This window comes from Simochromis diagramma, unplaced genomic scaffold, assembly GCF_900408965.1.
Source record: "Simochromis diagramma unplaced genomic scaffold, fSimDia1.1 OVJJ01000304.1, whole genome shotgun sequence".
Taxonomy (NCBI): Eukaryota; Metazoa; Chordata; class Actinopteri; order Cichliformes; family Cichlidae; genus Simochromis; species Simochromis diagramma.
Genome location: NW_024387030.1, coordinates 7,633,091 through 7,649,058, shown reverse-complemented (window position 1 = coordinate 7,649,058; position 15,968 = coordinate 7,633,091). Strand labels below are relative to the sequence as shown.

At 38.0% G+C, this 15,968-nt stretch overlaps 1 protein-coding gene across 1 annotated transcript; it reads right to left on the bottom strand.

The window, feature by feature from the left end:
* Window positions 1-1,802: 1,802 nt before the first annotated feature.
* On the bottom strand, window positions 1,803-14,879 carry LOC120740081 (programmed cell death protein 10). The gene is made up of 8 exons (XM_040042191.1): window positions 14,745-14,879; window positions 13,051-13,266; window positions 7,745-7,798; window positions 6,206-6,323; window positions 5,081-5,207; window positions 4,016-4,094; window positions 3,835-3,917; window positions 1,803-2,670 (listed from the first exon to the last, which is right to left on the bottom strand). Exons 2-8 carry the CDS (start codon window positions 13,138-13,140, stop codon window positions 2,589-2,591), a joined length of 633 nt encoding a protein of 210 aa, XP_039898125.1. The 5' UTR covers window positions 13,141-13,266; window positions 14,745-14,879; the 3' UTR covers window positions 1,803-2,588.
* Window positions 14,880-15,968: the final 1,089 nt, after the last annotated feature.

The window sequence follows — 15,968 nt, the reverse complement described above, 5'->3', positions numbered from 1 at the left end:
TACTTTTAAAAATGATTTATATATCTATTTTTTTTTTTTAATCAAACAAACTGTGATCATTCATTTTGCTGTAACCAGCAAAATAAAATCTTTGTTTTTCTTTTTTCTCTTTGTTTTTGTGAGCAAATCAGGTGCATTGTAAAAGGTTAATTTTACATTACCTAGCATAAGGGAAGAATGGATGAATTGATAAATGAATGAATGGTTGGATGAATGAATGCATTCCTCTGGTTGTACAGGTCTCCTCTGTAACTACTGCAAATGATTATTTGAGGTTTGGAGGTATTTAAGCTAAATTATTACTTTTGTTTTCCACCAGTAATATTTAATGTTTAAGTGTGTATAACAAAGACAAAAGATAATTGCGATTCATTCTTTTCGAAAGCCATCGGTGTGGCATAGCATGCCATTTTCTTTGTATTCAGAGGACAGTTTTAAAAATGTATGTGGAGGTTTGGTTTTTGTGGGGTTTAACAGCTTTTTTTAACAGTTGTGGGTGGATGACATTAAAAAAAAGAATAATAATTTACCTGTATTCACATTTCATGTCTTTTTATATTTCTACTCACCAACATTTAAAAAAGATGTTCTAGTATTAGCTTTTTATTAGTTGTTATAGGAAGTAGTAGTTTTACAAATAAGCTTTTATGAAATGTAAGAAATTTCGGGAAATACTTTACATTAAAGTGCCAGGTAGCGTGACAGTATAGTACACTATATATGTATTATATATAGTATTGTTACCACACTGACAACTGTAAAGTGACAAATGCTAGCAAACAAGTATTTTAATAACAATACAGCATTCGGTAAGTTTCTACTAAAACTACATTTTTTTTTCCTTGTTCCCATAGCGCTGCCTTTTCAAACACAGCTTTCACCATGTTTTGCTTTTACACATTTTTCTGGCAACTGAATATCTCGGCAGCTGCTTCCTGGTTTGGCTAGTTTGCATTTGGGATGCTCAGTATGGGTCTGCTCATCACAATGTCACGGCTGTTGGATGTTTAGAGATCAAATTCATTGCAATTTACATTACACAGTTTGTGCCAAAATACCGAGAAATATTTCAGAATTTAACTATTGTAAATAACACGATCACATTTTTAGGTGGTCGTTATGTTGTAAGACATCAATAGAATTTTTTTTTTTTCTTTAATCCGGTGATTACTGTATATAGATTAAAATGGCACATAAGCTTCTCTTTGATTCATCTAATACAGGAGTGGGGCAACTCCAGGCCTTGAGAGCCGGTGTCCTGCAGCTTTTAGATGTGTCCTTGATCCAACACAGCTGATTCAAATGGCTAAATGACTTCCTCAACATGTCTTGTAATTCTCCAGAGGCCTGGTAATGAACTAATCATTTGATTCAGGTGTGCTGACCCAGAGTGATATCTAAAACCTGCAGGACACCGGCCCTTGAGGCCTGGAGTTCCCCACCCCTGATCTGATAGGTTCAATGTTTTTGAGAAAGTAAGGAGATTAACAGAAATCCGATCCCTCGTATCTTCTTCCAGCAACGGCTCAAGGCTACTTAAAGAAATGTCGGCAAACCTGTTTTGACAAGTGGGGAAAAAAGAAAACAAACAGAGCCACAGAAAGCTGCAACCATTTTCAAACTGACCATTTGGCAGCGTTATCAAAGTATCATTGTTCTGAAATGGTAAAATCCTTTTTTGAATAAAACAATGTGACCACACATCTATTTTTCAGGCCATGCCACTGCAAAGCAAATCCTCTCCCACTCACACAGAAAAGTTGACCCCACACACACTGGACACGGACACAGATAAAAAAGCATCATCATTTGGAAACTATTTATTGAACATTTGCAACCAGTTAAATACAGAACTCTTTTCTCTCTACATCCCTCAACAGCAGGGACTGGCTCCACTTCATTACACTCTTGAGAGGAGGGAATGTTACAGGACTTGGTAAGGCGCACACTGTGCTGGAAGTCTTTTGGCTTTCTTTCTTCTGATAATAAAGAGAAACGAAATCTGCCTCTCAAATGTCCAACTCTGCTTCCTCTCCTCGCAACTGTTTGACCTGCAGCCAGGTGGTTCTGTCAATCCATACAGCCCGTGGCAAAAATGACACAAATAGGAGGCGAGAAGAGAAAACTGGTATAGACTACTGAGAACAATCCCTACTGGATGTAGTCTCAGATGTGTAGCCATGACTGAAAAGCTAAAAGTAAAATGATCAACATGAATATATTAGAAAAATGGCAATTAGTCTTTAATGAACACCTCGCCTCACCACCTCCCAAACAAGTTTTGGGTTATAAATTAAAACTGTCCAAATAAAATCAATTAACCAAGACTTTGGGCCCCTGTTCAGTTCCACTTCAAGACTGGAAAATCGTCATTGAAAAAAAACAAATGGCACTTTTCAGTCTCTTGAACTGGAATCTAGAATCTCGACTCCAATGACATCGACCCCAACCCTAAAAAATCAACTCTAATTTACATATATGGGTGAGGTGCTCTTCAAGCCTCTGCCATTTTAGCAGTTGTTCCCCAAGGGACGATGAGAAGGGGGGGCTCTGTGGTCTCTTGGGTGGGGTCGGAGTGAGGTGTGGGGCTAGGCCACGGTTTTGAAGGTCTGCAGTATGAGGTTGGTTTGGTGGATGAGCCGGTTTGCGCTGATGAAGACATTTATTGCCCTGGGAACAAAGAAAAATGATAGCTTGTGAAAACTCACTGGAGAACATCATACACAGTACAACAGAGTGAGCAATAACTTTAGAACAAGAGTGGAAACGCTGCCTTCCCTTATCTAATTGGTTAAGGATATTCAAATCTAAACAATAGGAGTAGAAGTCCTGCAAGCACGGATGCTCCTGTGACCCTCTCTAACAACTTTATCCACGGTTGACACAAAACAGGATGACACTTTGTTTGCACACGGACAAAAGTCATACCTTGGAACACTTTGCATTAGTTCGTTATCATCAGATTGATGATAACGAACTATGAGCTAGTTCCTCCTACAAAACCACGAACACCAGTTTTCTCAAATAAGGACTGCAGTAACGTTAACATTTTGTCACTTCAATCGCAGTCTCCCACATCCCAAAATATGGAATCTTTTCACCCAATTTCTATAGTGGCTATATCTGAAATAAAATCCTCAACTTACCCACAACAACTTACCCACAACCATAAAACCCCAAGTTTTTGACTCTGTTGGGGTTTCTGTGGTCACACTCATAAATTGCTCTTTGATGCAAGACTGTCCCCCCAAGTGCTTTAAACAGGGGGTTATCCAAACAGCACTACACACAAGTTATAGACCTCTTCAAAACTTCCTTTCATTGCTAAAATATTTGAAAAGTTTGCTGAGACAAGGTGTTAGAGAAGCCCGATATTCCAGATAACTTTGGTTTCAGGATGTTACAGTCCACAGAAACAGCTCTCCTTAAAGTCTCAAATTCTGATAGCTGTAGATACGGGTGACTATTGATGTCTTGTTTTGCTGGATCTTAGCTCAGCCACTGATACAGTTGATCATCAAATCTTCTACGTTGACAAATCTTAAATTATGCTTTATTATTCAACAATTTCTGGACCCGTTTCCTCTGTTTTTAGAAACCACTGCTTTCTTAACTTTTACTGTGAAATATCTTTATGCACACTATATGCAACAACGACCCGGCAGTTTTAGAAAATACATTTGCACATGTTTAACAGAGACACACATTATATGACAGGCACACAGAGCTTACCAACTCTTTTATATGTTTTAATGCAATTCAAGATTCAATAGAATCTGTCTTTAAAAACAGGGTACTGATTAGCTGAGGCATAACACGTGGTGCCATACTTACTTTCCATCTTTGAAGTATGTTTTGAGGGTGTCACTGAAACTTTTGGAGTATTTCACAAACTCCTTTTTCTGGTGTTCCAGGGCCTTGCCGAGCAGAAAATAAAGCAAAAACATCAATTTGAAATGAGGGGAAAATGTGAAATAATTCAAGTAGTAGTAATTGTAGCGTATTCATTACTCACTCTGCGATTCTGGTACTGATATTTTTTAATGACATTGTTGACTGTGTCCAGGAGCTCTTTTATGGCGCTGGCAATGTCTCTGTGAAGTAAAATGAAACATTTTTTTTTCAGCACAAATTCAACCAAGAAGCTAAAGGATAAAATCGGAATCAAGCACTACCTCAACCCCTTCCCCCGATATATCTCGAACATCTATTAGAGATGTCTGCTAGAGCTTGTTGGATGGATCTAAATATCGACAGTATCGATACCAACGCAGGTATTGGTATCAGATAGATACTAGCAATACTGAATTTATGCAAACTCAGTATGTAGCCTACTGAATTGTGTTAAATCAATAATATTTTTTAGGAAACTGGAATCATGCACTATGAAAAATGTTTGAACATTTTGCTCAAGACTTTCTCCAAAGGTCTTCAATGATTGTTGTAGAATTTTCAAAACAAAATCGTCCAATTTAGCAGTATTTTCCAGATGTTTTGCTACACAATTTCAAACAAAAGGGCCCCAGGAAAAGTGTAAGGTGCCCATTTGGAAGATGTGATGGAAAATTTAAAACAGCTAATGGGCCTTAAGAAGAATGCAAGCATAAAAGAGCATATTTACCAGGTTTTATCCATCTTTGAACAATCTCCCTATAACGTTTATTAGAGCATAGAAAAAAAATCCAGCACTGCATTGTTATAAATTAACAGTTATAACAAAAAAAAAAATAGATCTCAACTCAGCAAATTTCAATGTATGATTCTTGAAATAGTTATTAAATATATAGATAAAGAGTCACGCGTCTTATAAGGAAGAGAAAGTGAAAATTTCAACCACAAACACCTGCATTATAGTAGTTTGCAAATACTATGGTGCCCATTTCTAATTGTGTGGAGAGACAGAATGCATATGTGCAATATCCGCTTTCATTTGTAATTTGGCCTTTGCAAATATTTTTATTGTATGACGAGTGTTTTGGTATGAAAGCAAAACAAACCCCAAAAAGAATTATGTTGCATAGGCTCTATGGGTTGCAAAGCTGGTGGAAACCCTGGAGCGTGTGTGTGCATTCGCACTCACTTGATAGTTTGTAGGAAGCGTACTCTGTCATTGATCTCATCTGGGATTTTGCTGAGGATGTGTTTAAGAGCTCTGGCCTTCTCATTTAGGTCCTGGAACTCCTGCTCAGGTCGGTCAATCATGAACTCTGCAGGGGAGATGAAAAAACAAAACAAAAAAACAAAACACACACACACAAAAAAAAGATGTTTAGCACACCCACAAAGACTAGATGATTTACAACATCTAACAGAGCATCTTAACATAGCATCTAAAGTGAGGCTGTATCGAAAAACAACACAAGCCTGTACTTGCACTGACATTAGCACAATTAGATGCATGAAAATACCATTAAGCAGCACAGCATCTTAGAAACATCTCATAAAAATCTGTGTGCACCAGAGAGAAAAACTAATTCATGGCTCTCTACAGATTTTGAATTACATAAAGGTGTCTTATTATCAACTGCAAAATCAAGCTGTTTTGTGTGTGTGTGTAAATGTGTGTGTAGATGAATTATGTTTTTCATAAGCTGCCAAATCAAAACACTTTAGAATTGGACATGGAAGGAAGGAAGGAAGGAAGGAAGGAAGGAAAGGAAAGAAAAGAAAAGAAAAGAAAGGGAAATCAAATCTTGACCAAGTATTGTGTCCTTGGCAAATCAAATATCTGGAATCCAGTTTTATTTGGTGTATTTTATTTGACTGCATGTAAACAACAAATAGCAAGCATCTGCCCTATATACAGAAGTATCAATTCTAGTTTTAACTTTCTAACTAGAAACTCAGCTGACTATGTTTCAACCCTCAGGTGTTTCCTGCAGAGTACACGCATTTTCCCATAAACTTCCAAAAGCGTCGGAGCAAACAATGTTTGCTTTAATAAAGAACAGAACAGATGTTCAGTGTTAAACCAATTAACTATTAGACGTGTCCTGGTGCATGTGTAACAATCAAGTTTCTCTGAATCATTAGACACACTGTCAGTACTGCAAATACAGTTTGCTTTGGCAAGATTAGAGGACACATGACTGTATCTTTGTGAGTCAACATATAATGTGACAACACAAGCCTTTCTGAGAATATAACACATTTACAAGGTGAAGTCAAGAACATTTCAGTGTGAAAATGCCACCTCTCTACCCACCTTCCACATCATCAGCTGCCATGCGCAGTAGGGATTCAGTGAAGTTGATTTGGATGTTTTTTTTCTCCAAGATCTTCATTATGATGTCCTGAGTCAGGCCGGGGTTCTCCCTCTCCGCCTGACAGAAGAGGGGAGTCATACATGTGAGGTGAGCAAGACAAACAAGGCGCTCGGTTTGTCTTCTCCAATAAAAGCACCAGGGGGGCTTAGCCGAAGGCGCATAGGACAGAGTCAGAAATGTATTGAAAGTCAGGTGTCCCCTGTGACGCGCTCAGATGAATGTACAAAAGCTCTCCACCTGAATAATTCAACAAGGCAGGAAGCAGGGAGGGCAGCAGAGAGCCTAATCAGAGAGACAAGTGAACAAAAGCCCCACAAATGCCAAAGTAAAACAGCTGTAAAGGGATCAAATCTCCCTTTGGTTTGTATGATAAAGCCGCTTCAACTCTATTAATATTTCATTTGCACACACACACACACACACACACACCTGGCATCTGGAGTGGTATAGAAGCAATCTATGCCTGTGCCACTGTGCTTCTATTATCCCAGTGCAATCAGAAGGTTGCTCTGTTATTAACAAAAACCTCTTCTGATCACTGCAGGCTGGTGTCCAAATCACAGCACGAGTGTGAATATCAGTGCCTCTCATGTTCTATTAATACCTGCTGAGTTAATTCATTTAAACACTAAGTATGAAAACTGAGGTGCTCAAGTTTAAGGAACATGAAAAAAACCTAATGCATAACTGATAATAAAGGTAAGAGTGCTAAGAGTTTTTTCCCCACATCTCTGGCCAGCTCCATTTCTAACAAACAAAAGGAAAAATACAGACAAATGAAAGCAGTAACATAATTAATTTTACAACGAGGAAAAAGAACCTATCCTGCGACATTAAAAGGTAGTAGAAATAAAATCTGGAAAAAAAACTGGACTTTGTATTTCACCAAAAATAAACAAATAAATCAGATAAGCACACAGCTGATTTTGACTACTTCCCAGTTAAAAACAATAGAAATTGCCCTCTAACAATTAGAATAAAAATTTACAAAACTGACTTAACTTTTTATTCAGTATTACCCAAAGTGAGTGACTGAACCCACACTCTCATCAAAAAAATAAAATCTAAAGACCATTTTACCACATTTTACCATAGGTGTGGATCCTTTTGCAACCACATGGATTGCCCCCTGGTGGTCATTAAAAAGAATGCAGGTTGAATATACTTCAGAACTTAAACAGAAGCTACATCCAACTCTTACACAGCTTCTATCTTTGTAACCTATCTTTGTTTGCATCAGACACACATTTTGCAATGACCCAGTTATCATGCCAGTCAAGGAGAATACATGCCTCTTGTTATTCTGCCAAAGCAACAAACTCATTATTGGTGAGGGCATCAGACAAAAAGCAGATGCACCTGCAATGTGTCACGCGAGCTGGAATGCAGCCTGGGTATAACAACCAAAGATGACGCAAAATTTGAAGGTGTGAGCAATACTTCATGTCTCGGGCCTTCTGCCTGATACACAGTCTTACCTTTATGAAGGCTGCTCTGAGAGTCTGAGCTGCTGATAGGTTGATCCTCTCCAGCTAAAAAGGGGGGAAAGCAAACATGTTGATGCCAAATCTGGACATGCTGCGCCCATCACAGGTTATGTATACACATTTTTTTCATCCTTTCATCCTAAATTAAAGCATTCCGATTAAGGTCAGGTTTATACAGTCTTGCGTTAAACGTAACAGTAGTTACGTGTGAAAAGCGTCAAATAAGTTTGGTTTTGGTATGTCTTTGATCTGGGGTCCGTTCTTCGTACCTCGCTAAGTAAGTTAGCTGGATTTGATTGTTGACGATTTCGCATGAAATTTCCGTGATCTGTCATCGTTCGGTTCTCCGAAGCTCATCCGGGACTTGCTGTCATAGCAACAGATCCGTAAGCATAAACCTGCTCGGGAGCAGGCTTACTTTATGTAAACAAGATTAGATCGCGGCCACTCAGGTATGTCCGCTTCATTTATATGAAAGCAACAGCGATATTTTACCACTGTTTTACCATAAATAAATATTATCAATGTAACTAAAGATAATGCAGTACTTGATCCTTTTATTGATTCCATACAGATACATACAGGTCATTTCCTAAAAAAAAAAAGGGAAATGTACTATTAATCATTCTATTTCATGTATTTGATTATTTCAGATGTAATTCATATTTTAGAGTAGTAATAGTAAATTACTTCGTGTAATCAAGATGAGAGACCACGGCTATAAAAGCGAAGGTGGATTTGGGAAGTCTGTCGCAGCCATGTCCTGTCCGTATACGCGAGCCACCCATTGCGGAAGGTGCAAGATTGATAAGGAGAGTTTTCAGAATTCAGCGTATATTGCAGGGATAGACAGGATCCTTTAGCTCAGCGCGACAGTGTGCTCATAGAGAGATATCGATATTCCCGTGAGGGTATTATTTACTTAACCAACTTGTTGACGAGGGGGTGCAGGACCACCACCTGTCTTTTTTTGCTCTGCCCTTTTCTTGGTTGCTGTTATAAACAAACAAACAGATTATTTCAGGGTCTCTTTCCAAGAGACTAAAAGCAATATAAGTGATAAATATTACCATTCTGTAGCATATTCTTATATTTCACTTTTACTTGTTCCCATGTTCTAGTGGGTCCTGTCGTGGCTCTAATGTGAAAGAGGATATAATGTAATATAATATAATATAATATAATATAATATAATATAGTGTAATATAATAAATTTACCCTACCGCCTACTGGTCTTGGCTAGAGGGGCCGATGGCGCGATATGGCAGCCTGGCTTCTGTCAGTCTGCCCCAGGGCAGCTGTGGCTACAACCGTAGCTGCTTCCACCAGTGTGTGAATGCAAGAGTGACTGAATAGTGGCATTGTAAAGCGCTTTGGGTGCCTTGAAAAGCGCTATATAAATCCAATCCATTATTATTATTATTATTATTATTAATAAATTACTTACGAGTTTAATTTGTCAGCAACTTTCTGCCAGCCCTCTCTCCTTGCTTTTGCAGCCTTTGCAGTGTTCCCTTGCGTTTTAATTAAACTCTGAAACTCCTGAAATCCCTCAATCAAGAGTTCTTGCTCTGCTGCCGAAAAATACTGAGCGCGCTCCTTCGACATTTTCGCCGACCAATCAAAGGGTTGCCGATCAATGTTTCTACTATCGATGCGTAGCCCCTGTTAAGCCACCCAGTGATCTCACATTACTTCATCCAGCTATACTAATCGTCAACAACAGGTGTGTTCGGAGAACCGGAATAGCGAGCTCAAAGTTAGCGCGATGATTTGATCTTGGATGTGTCATTTGATCTTGGATGTAGTAAGCGAGGTACGAAGAACGGACCCCAGCTCCCTGTAGGTGGGTATCTATCATGTCATCAAAGGAGAGCACATAATCACTTAATCATTTACAAAGAACAATTTTTATTTTGATACATTTATGAAAACACTTAGACGCCCCTTTGATGTGGACTGAAGTTTTGAGCCTCTGTATATGGACCATATTTAATATGTTTGGGCTTTTAAGATGAGTGTAATCAGAATGCTGGGCTCTATGTAAAAACACAGCCACTCTGTAGGGCTGGATGATATGAAAAATAATCTGATCACATTGATCTTTTCCATATCAGTCGATATTAGTATCAATTAAACCACCGTTTCATTCTAGCTTTAAGGTTCCTTTTTACTCCTGATGTATGAAGATATAGTTTATTTTGCTTTAAATGTTATTTATTTTCTGTCTGAAGTTACACATGATATACTGTAAAACTTTAAACAACTGTATTTAAATACACGACACGGGTATATAATAAAGTCAATTCTAACCAGGCAAAAGCTTCAAGTCAAAGAAGTTAAAGAATGCAAACAAAGTGGAAAAACTAAATTCCAAATAAATAAAGTAGGTATCAAAACAAAAAATATATATTTTTAAAAAGTAGTATAACATATTTTGTATAGATTCAAACTGTTTTACATTATTGGGAAACAAACCCACAAGTAAATAAATTAAAAATTAAGAACACTCTTCGTGGAAAACTTAAGAAACCTTCAAACGTAAACAAAGGAGAACAAACTAAACGTGTCATATTCACTCAATTCTGCTTTGCTTTTGCTCTGACACAATAAATAAATAAATAAATAAATAAATACAAATGAAGAAAAAAAAAAAAAAGGTACAAGAAGTCCAGAAATGTCTCTTTGAAGTGAGCAGTGAGGCTCATGTGCATATATGACCTAACCATAAAACCTCTGTGTTAATGAAGTATAAGAGCCGTTCAGCTGTTTCTGTGGACACTGTGTGTAGATGAGAAATTGCCATCTGAGAGAAATGTTTACGTCCTGGGACCTAGTAACAAGAGTTAATCAGCTGCTTAAATCCAACATTTTCTACTGTGCTTACCAACATTAAAGTGTTTGACAATTGGCTGCCACAAACGATTATTTTGATAGTCAACTAGTCACCGATTACTTTTGTGATTAGTCGACTACTCAGATCATGCATCCATTGGATGTAATACGTACAGCTTATTGCACCAGCAGCATCTGCTCTTATATAACTATCATTAGCTTACAGCTTTAAGTGTTTAAGGTATGCGCTAACTAAAAATAAAGACAAGATAATAGTTTATTAAACTTTTAACATCTGCTCTTTGCTCCCTAAAATATAACAGGACATTGGAGTAAATTCTCTACTATCTCACACTTCTGTTTAATCAGTTTTTTGTTTGACGTTTGTTCAGCTCTGTGAAAGCTATAACTTTAATCTCAGCCAAACTGTTTTACTCAGGAACAAATAAAACACTGAAAAAAGCCAAACAACAATTTTTTTAAGTTATCTAAGTGACTTATATATCATGTTTAACCCGAGTAAGGAAAGACCGTGGGCGTTTGGAAAACATTGTTTTACATACATACTTAAATCTCACTACATATTCCTGCATCTTTCAGGATCTTACAAAGCTTCAAACGACGCGCCGACTATTCAATTAGTCGTCGACAATTTTGATAGTCGACATAATCGTGACTAGTCTACTAATCGTGGCAGCCCTGTTGACAGTAAAGTGGGCAGCTACATTCAAGATATCACTGTGTTGGTTTGTTTTTTCTTTAGAATGCATGACATGAATGGTAAAGACTTGCATTACACGTGTATGTATAATGCAAATAAATGGTGTAAGGACGGCACTGCTTCAGATGGTAAAACCTATTTATGGAATTACGTGCGTCTATGCTTTCAACAGTTTGCAGTGTATGCTGCTCTGCTTCTTTGTCTGACTTTAAATAACCCAAATATCTCCACACTACCTCTGCCAAGTATGACTAAAAATAAAAACAACACAGACTGGTTTCTGACACTTGAGGTTATCACAGAAGTGCATTTTAGCAGCCTAAAACAAATGACAAGGTGTGTGTATGTATGTATGTATATATGTTTTGCATATTTCTCATGTTTTTATGTTTCAAACCATCAAACAACTCTTTATATTAGACGAAGATAACCCAAGATTCAATTTATTAGACAATCCAAACCCATCTGGTCCTATGTGAAAAAGTAATTGCTCCCTAAACCTAATAGGTTTGGCCAAAACTTCTTTATTTATTTATATTTTTCCCTTTTTCTTCTTCTTTTAAGTAAGCCATTTTCAAGCATGAACAGCCTGTCTAAGGTCATGCCAAAGCATCTCAATAGGATTAAAGTCTCGACAATTCCACCCCAAAACCTTCATTTTATTTTTTTGTTTGGTTTTTATGAGCTTGAGCTTCAGTGCATGAATTGATGGCTGGACATTCTCCTTCAAGATTTTCTGGTAGGGAGCAGAATTTGTGGTTCCCTCAATTACGGAAAGTTATTCAGGTCCTGAAGCAGCTCAGACATGTTTGACTGTTGGTATGATGTTCTTTTATGAAATGCTGATGCAACGGGACTCAAACCTTCCAAAACTCTGGTAGACATGAGACAAACCTTTGTGTTCTTTTGGTCAACAGTGGTTTATAACTAGAAATTCTCCCATAATGGCCTTAACTGAAGCAAATCAGGGCTGCAGTCCTTTTAATGTTGTTCTGGGTTTATTTGACCTCCTGGATACGTTGATGTGCTTTTGGGGTATTTTTGATAGGTTGCCCACTCCTGGGAAGGTTCACGACTGCTCCATGTTTTCTCCATTTGTGGATAATGGTTCTCACTTTGATTTACTGGAGTCCTAAAACCTTAGAAAGTGAATAATCCTTTCCAGACTGACATTTTCATCTCTTGACTTTCTCTAAGATCTTGGTATGATGTGTTTCTTTACGAGATCGTTTAGCCTACCTCACTTTGTCTGACAGGTTCTATTTAAGAGATTCTTGATTCACCAAGTAATCAGGTCTGGGTGTGGTTAGTGACATTCTACTCAGCTTTCCAAAAAATGTGGTTAATCAAAGTTGAGTTTCTCCCTTATTAAATGAAATAATCCTTTTAAAACTGCATTCTGTATTTACTTCTGTTATCGTTTTCCAATATCTACATTTGTTTGTTGATCCAAAACATATAACTGTATGTAATATGCAAAAAAACAAAAAAAAACCCCCAAAAAAAAAAAAACAGGAAGTGGGCAAATACTTGTTCACAGCACTGTGTATGCATCTTTGTTTCTGCTATGCCGATTCATTATTATAATCACCTGCTATATGGATATATTTTCAAACGTGTTACTGGGTCTCTGGTTTCTCATACAGGCATGCTGATGCTGATAGCTTCCCTGGACATCTCCTGATGAGGGGATGTCCAGGGAAGCTATCAGCGCCTTTGTCCCCAGCATGTGATATTTTACCTCATTGAAAACTGGATACATCACGGCGTACAGCGTCATGGATACCATGGAGTTTGTCTCCGCTTCATTCTTCATCTCCTCCATTGTCATCCTCCAGGGAGGAGCAGCTCTGGTTGTAACAGTGAGGAAGAATCTGCAGCTCACATACACTCACACATACACTCAACCAGTCACACACACGCGCTCAAAACCACCCAAACTCCAGAGTATAGTAGCCTGAAGAAGAAAAATGTGAGACAGTAAAACAGTGTAAACGAAGAAACTGGATTTATAAAAGTACACAACTAAAACTCCTCAATACCCTAACAAACATATGAAATAATAAATATAACTTATAAAATCACTATGACACATTCCTTATAACTTCTATTTGTATTTGGTATTTATGCACTGTAATGTCTAATTCATTAATGTCAGATATTTATTCTGCAATGCCGACTCAATACTGTTTAACTAGCATTTTCTATCGTGTTCAGACAAAAAGAAAACCAAATTGACCATATTACTATTAGTTAGTAGTTAATACTATTGACCAGTATTGAAGTCATTTCAAAAGCTTTCTATTAGTTCATAAAGCTCCCAATGGTTTGCCTCCCTCCCTATCTCTGACTCAATGTTAACCCAATCAAACCTCTCAGGTCATCAAGTGCAGATCTTTTGAATATTTCCCAAATCAGATCCAAGTTTGCCGAGTGGTCTTTCTGCTACTGTGCTCCTGTTCTTTGGAACAAGCTGCTCGCTGACTCAAAACCTTGCGTTTTCCCATAAAGTTTTATTTTGCCATTTTGACTGCCTTAAGAGACTGTCAAACCTACGCAGGTTTTTAATGTTTCCATCATTTGTTTTAAGCACGTTTACGTACAAGGAAATTTTCTATATAAATAAAGCTGCCATTGCCATTCAAACACTGCTCTTTTGTGAGTCTGGAGAAGGGGAGTGGCACAGTTACCTAGCTGCTGACAGCAAACCTTCAATGACCAAACAGCAACGTAAATATATGACAGTTGACGGAATTAAGGAGAGCTTATTACAAGCAAGACACCATTCATAATTCTGTTGATTCATATCAAAATATGTAAAAGTCCAAAAGAAATGACAGGAATAACATTAACAACAACAAAAAAGTTTGGAGATGTAGATCAGACATTAGCCTCCTAAATACCATCTGGGGTATTCAGCTAGGCTAGCCAAATATCTCTCGATGTCATTACGTTTACATTAAAACAAATGTTTAGATTTTTTTTTCAAAGTCATAAACTAGATTAACATTACTATTTTTTCAACCAAACGCGATGGTAGCTGGCAAACCCAACCACTTAAGCAGCTTACTGGATGTATACAAGCCCAGGTATTTGAGACTCGGCTAACTGGACGTAGCTAACCGAGTAGATATAAAGTAGACGTTACATTGAGCTGGCTATTTTTCTTGAGACTGTTAAAATCAAGAGTCAGAACAACAAATGGGTGGGTATAGTATTATATTTATCGCGAGCTACCCGTAAAGATATCAACCTGAGGCCTATGGCCGAGCATATCGATGGTAGCGAACTGCTAGCAGTGAAGAGCCGAGCTTCCGTGCTAGCTCTGGTAATTTCTGGATTTATATTTTTTGAGATCCTAAAACACGCCAACCGGCTGGTTTAGGAAAAATGTGTACATTACAGTATGCGTCAAAAATGTGAGCAGGTATCTACCTTTTGTCTGACTTCGTAAATAGGATGGTTACGCCGTCGATAGCCTTTTTAGCTGCTGTGTTTTCTCTACAACTTAAGGCGGAAGTTTTTTAGGACTGGCCCGAGCGACATCTTCCGGCCCGTTGCTACGTAAACACACACCGTCCAATCAAAGAGCGGATAAATTAAGCGACTCTGACGTCATTTAAATAGTTACATTGTACACGTAGTAGAGTTTTGAGTTACTTTGCGGAAGTCTTGTCTTCTCATGATAAAAATATCACACGGGCGTTTCTCTCCTTCGGACTCCGTAAGTTCTCAGGGGAGTCCAGACTTGAGAGTCCAGGACTGAGACAGCAGTGTGGCAGCATCACAGCTCAGCTCAGCTCAGCTCAGCTCCATTGTGTCCTTCAGTTCCTTGTTGGGCTTAATTTCATTTTGACTAATATTTACAATGCAATGCAGATGCACTGTGAGCAGGTTGGACAGGGTAAGAAATGAAACAGCTGAGGTTGAGCCTCTGAAGCCAAGTCAGAGTGGTAAGGCTGAGATGGTTTGGACATGTGCAGAGGGGAGGGGACAGTGGATATATTGCAGAATGGATGTTGAATATGGAGCTGCCATGGAACAGGTAAAGAGGAGGACCATTGGTGTGAGAGAGAAAGGGTCCTAGGGAGACGGTGAGATGGAGACAGACATTCAGCTGTGGTGAAATATGGTGCTTCCCAAGAATTTAAACCCAATTTGATTTGGTAAATGTTGCTTTCAAAGTGGAAAAAAGCACCCAAACTATTTACTTAAATTAAAGTTGTAACACCACTGTAGTGCATCAGCTCATTATGTAGAATGACTGACAGAATCATATACACTGTGTTGTTGGACCATAATAATTGAATCAATGACAGGTGTTACTTAGATATTGCTGATAGCTCATTTATAATATTCCATTGAATCTGCAAAATGATAAGTAACTACAGCTTTAGCAAAGCAGACCTCAGGCCATCACACTACCAGTACCATGTCTGACTGTCGGTGGGATGTTTTTTGGTTTGTTTGTTTTGTTTTTTTTATTAAATGCTATGCTGTCCTATTTTTCACCAGATGTAACGGGACTCAAACCTTCCACAAAGTTCAACGTTGATCTCATCAGTCCACAGAATAATTTTTCAAAAGTATGGAGGATCATCAAGATGGGTTGTGTTGTAAATGTGAGACAAGTCTTTGTGTTCTTTTGGTCAGCAGTGC

Excerpts from the sequence above, each read along its gene's own strand:
- LOC120740081 (XM_040042191.1), bottom strand. The coding sequence starts at position 13,140 with ATGACAATGGAGGAGATGAAGAATGAAGCGGAGACAAACTCCATGGTA. Across the intron at positions 5,208-6,205 it reads GGCAGCTGATGATGTGGAAG|AGTTCATGATTGACCGACCT; the intron begins GTGGGTAGAGAG and ends TCTCCCCTGCAG. Across the intron at positions 4,095-5,080 it reads CGCTTCCTACAAACTATCAA|AGACATTGCCAGCGCCATAA; the intron begins GTGAGTGCGAAT and ends TTTACTTCACAG.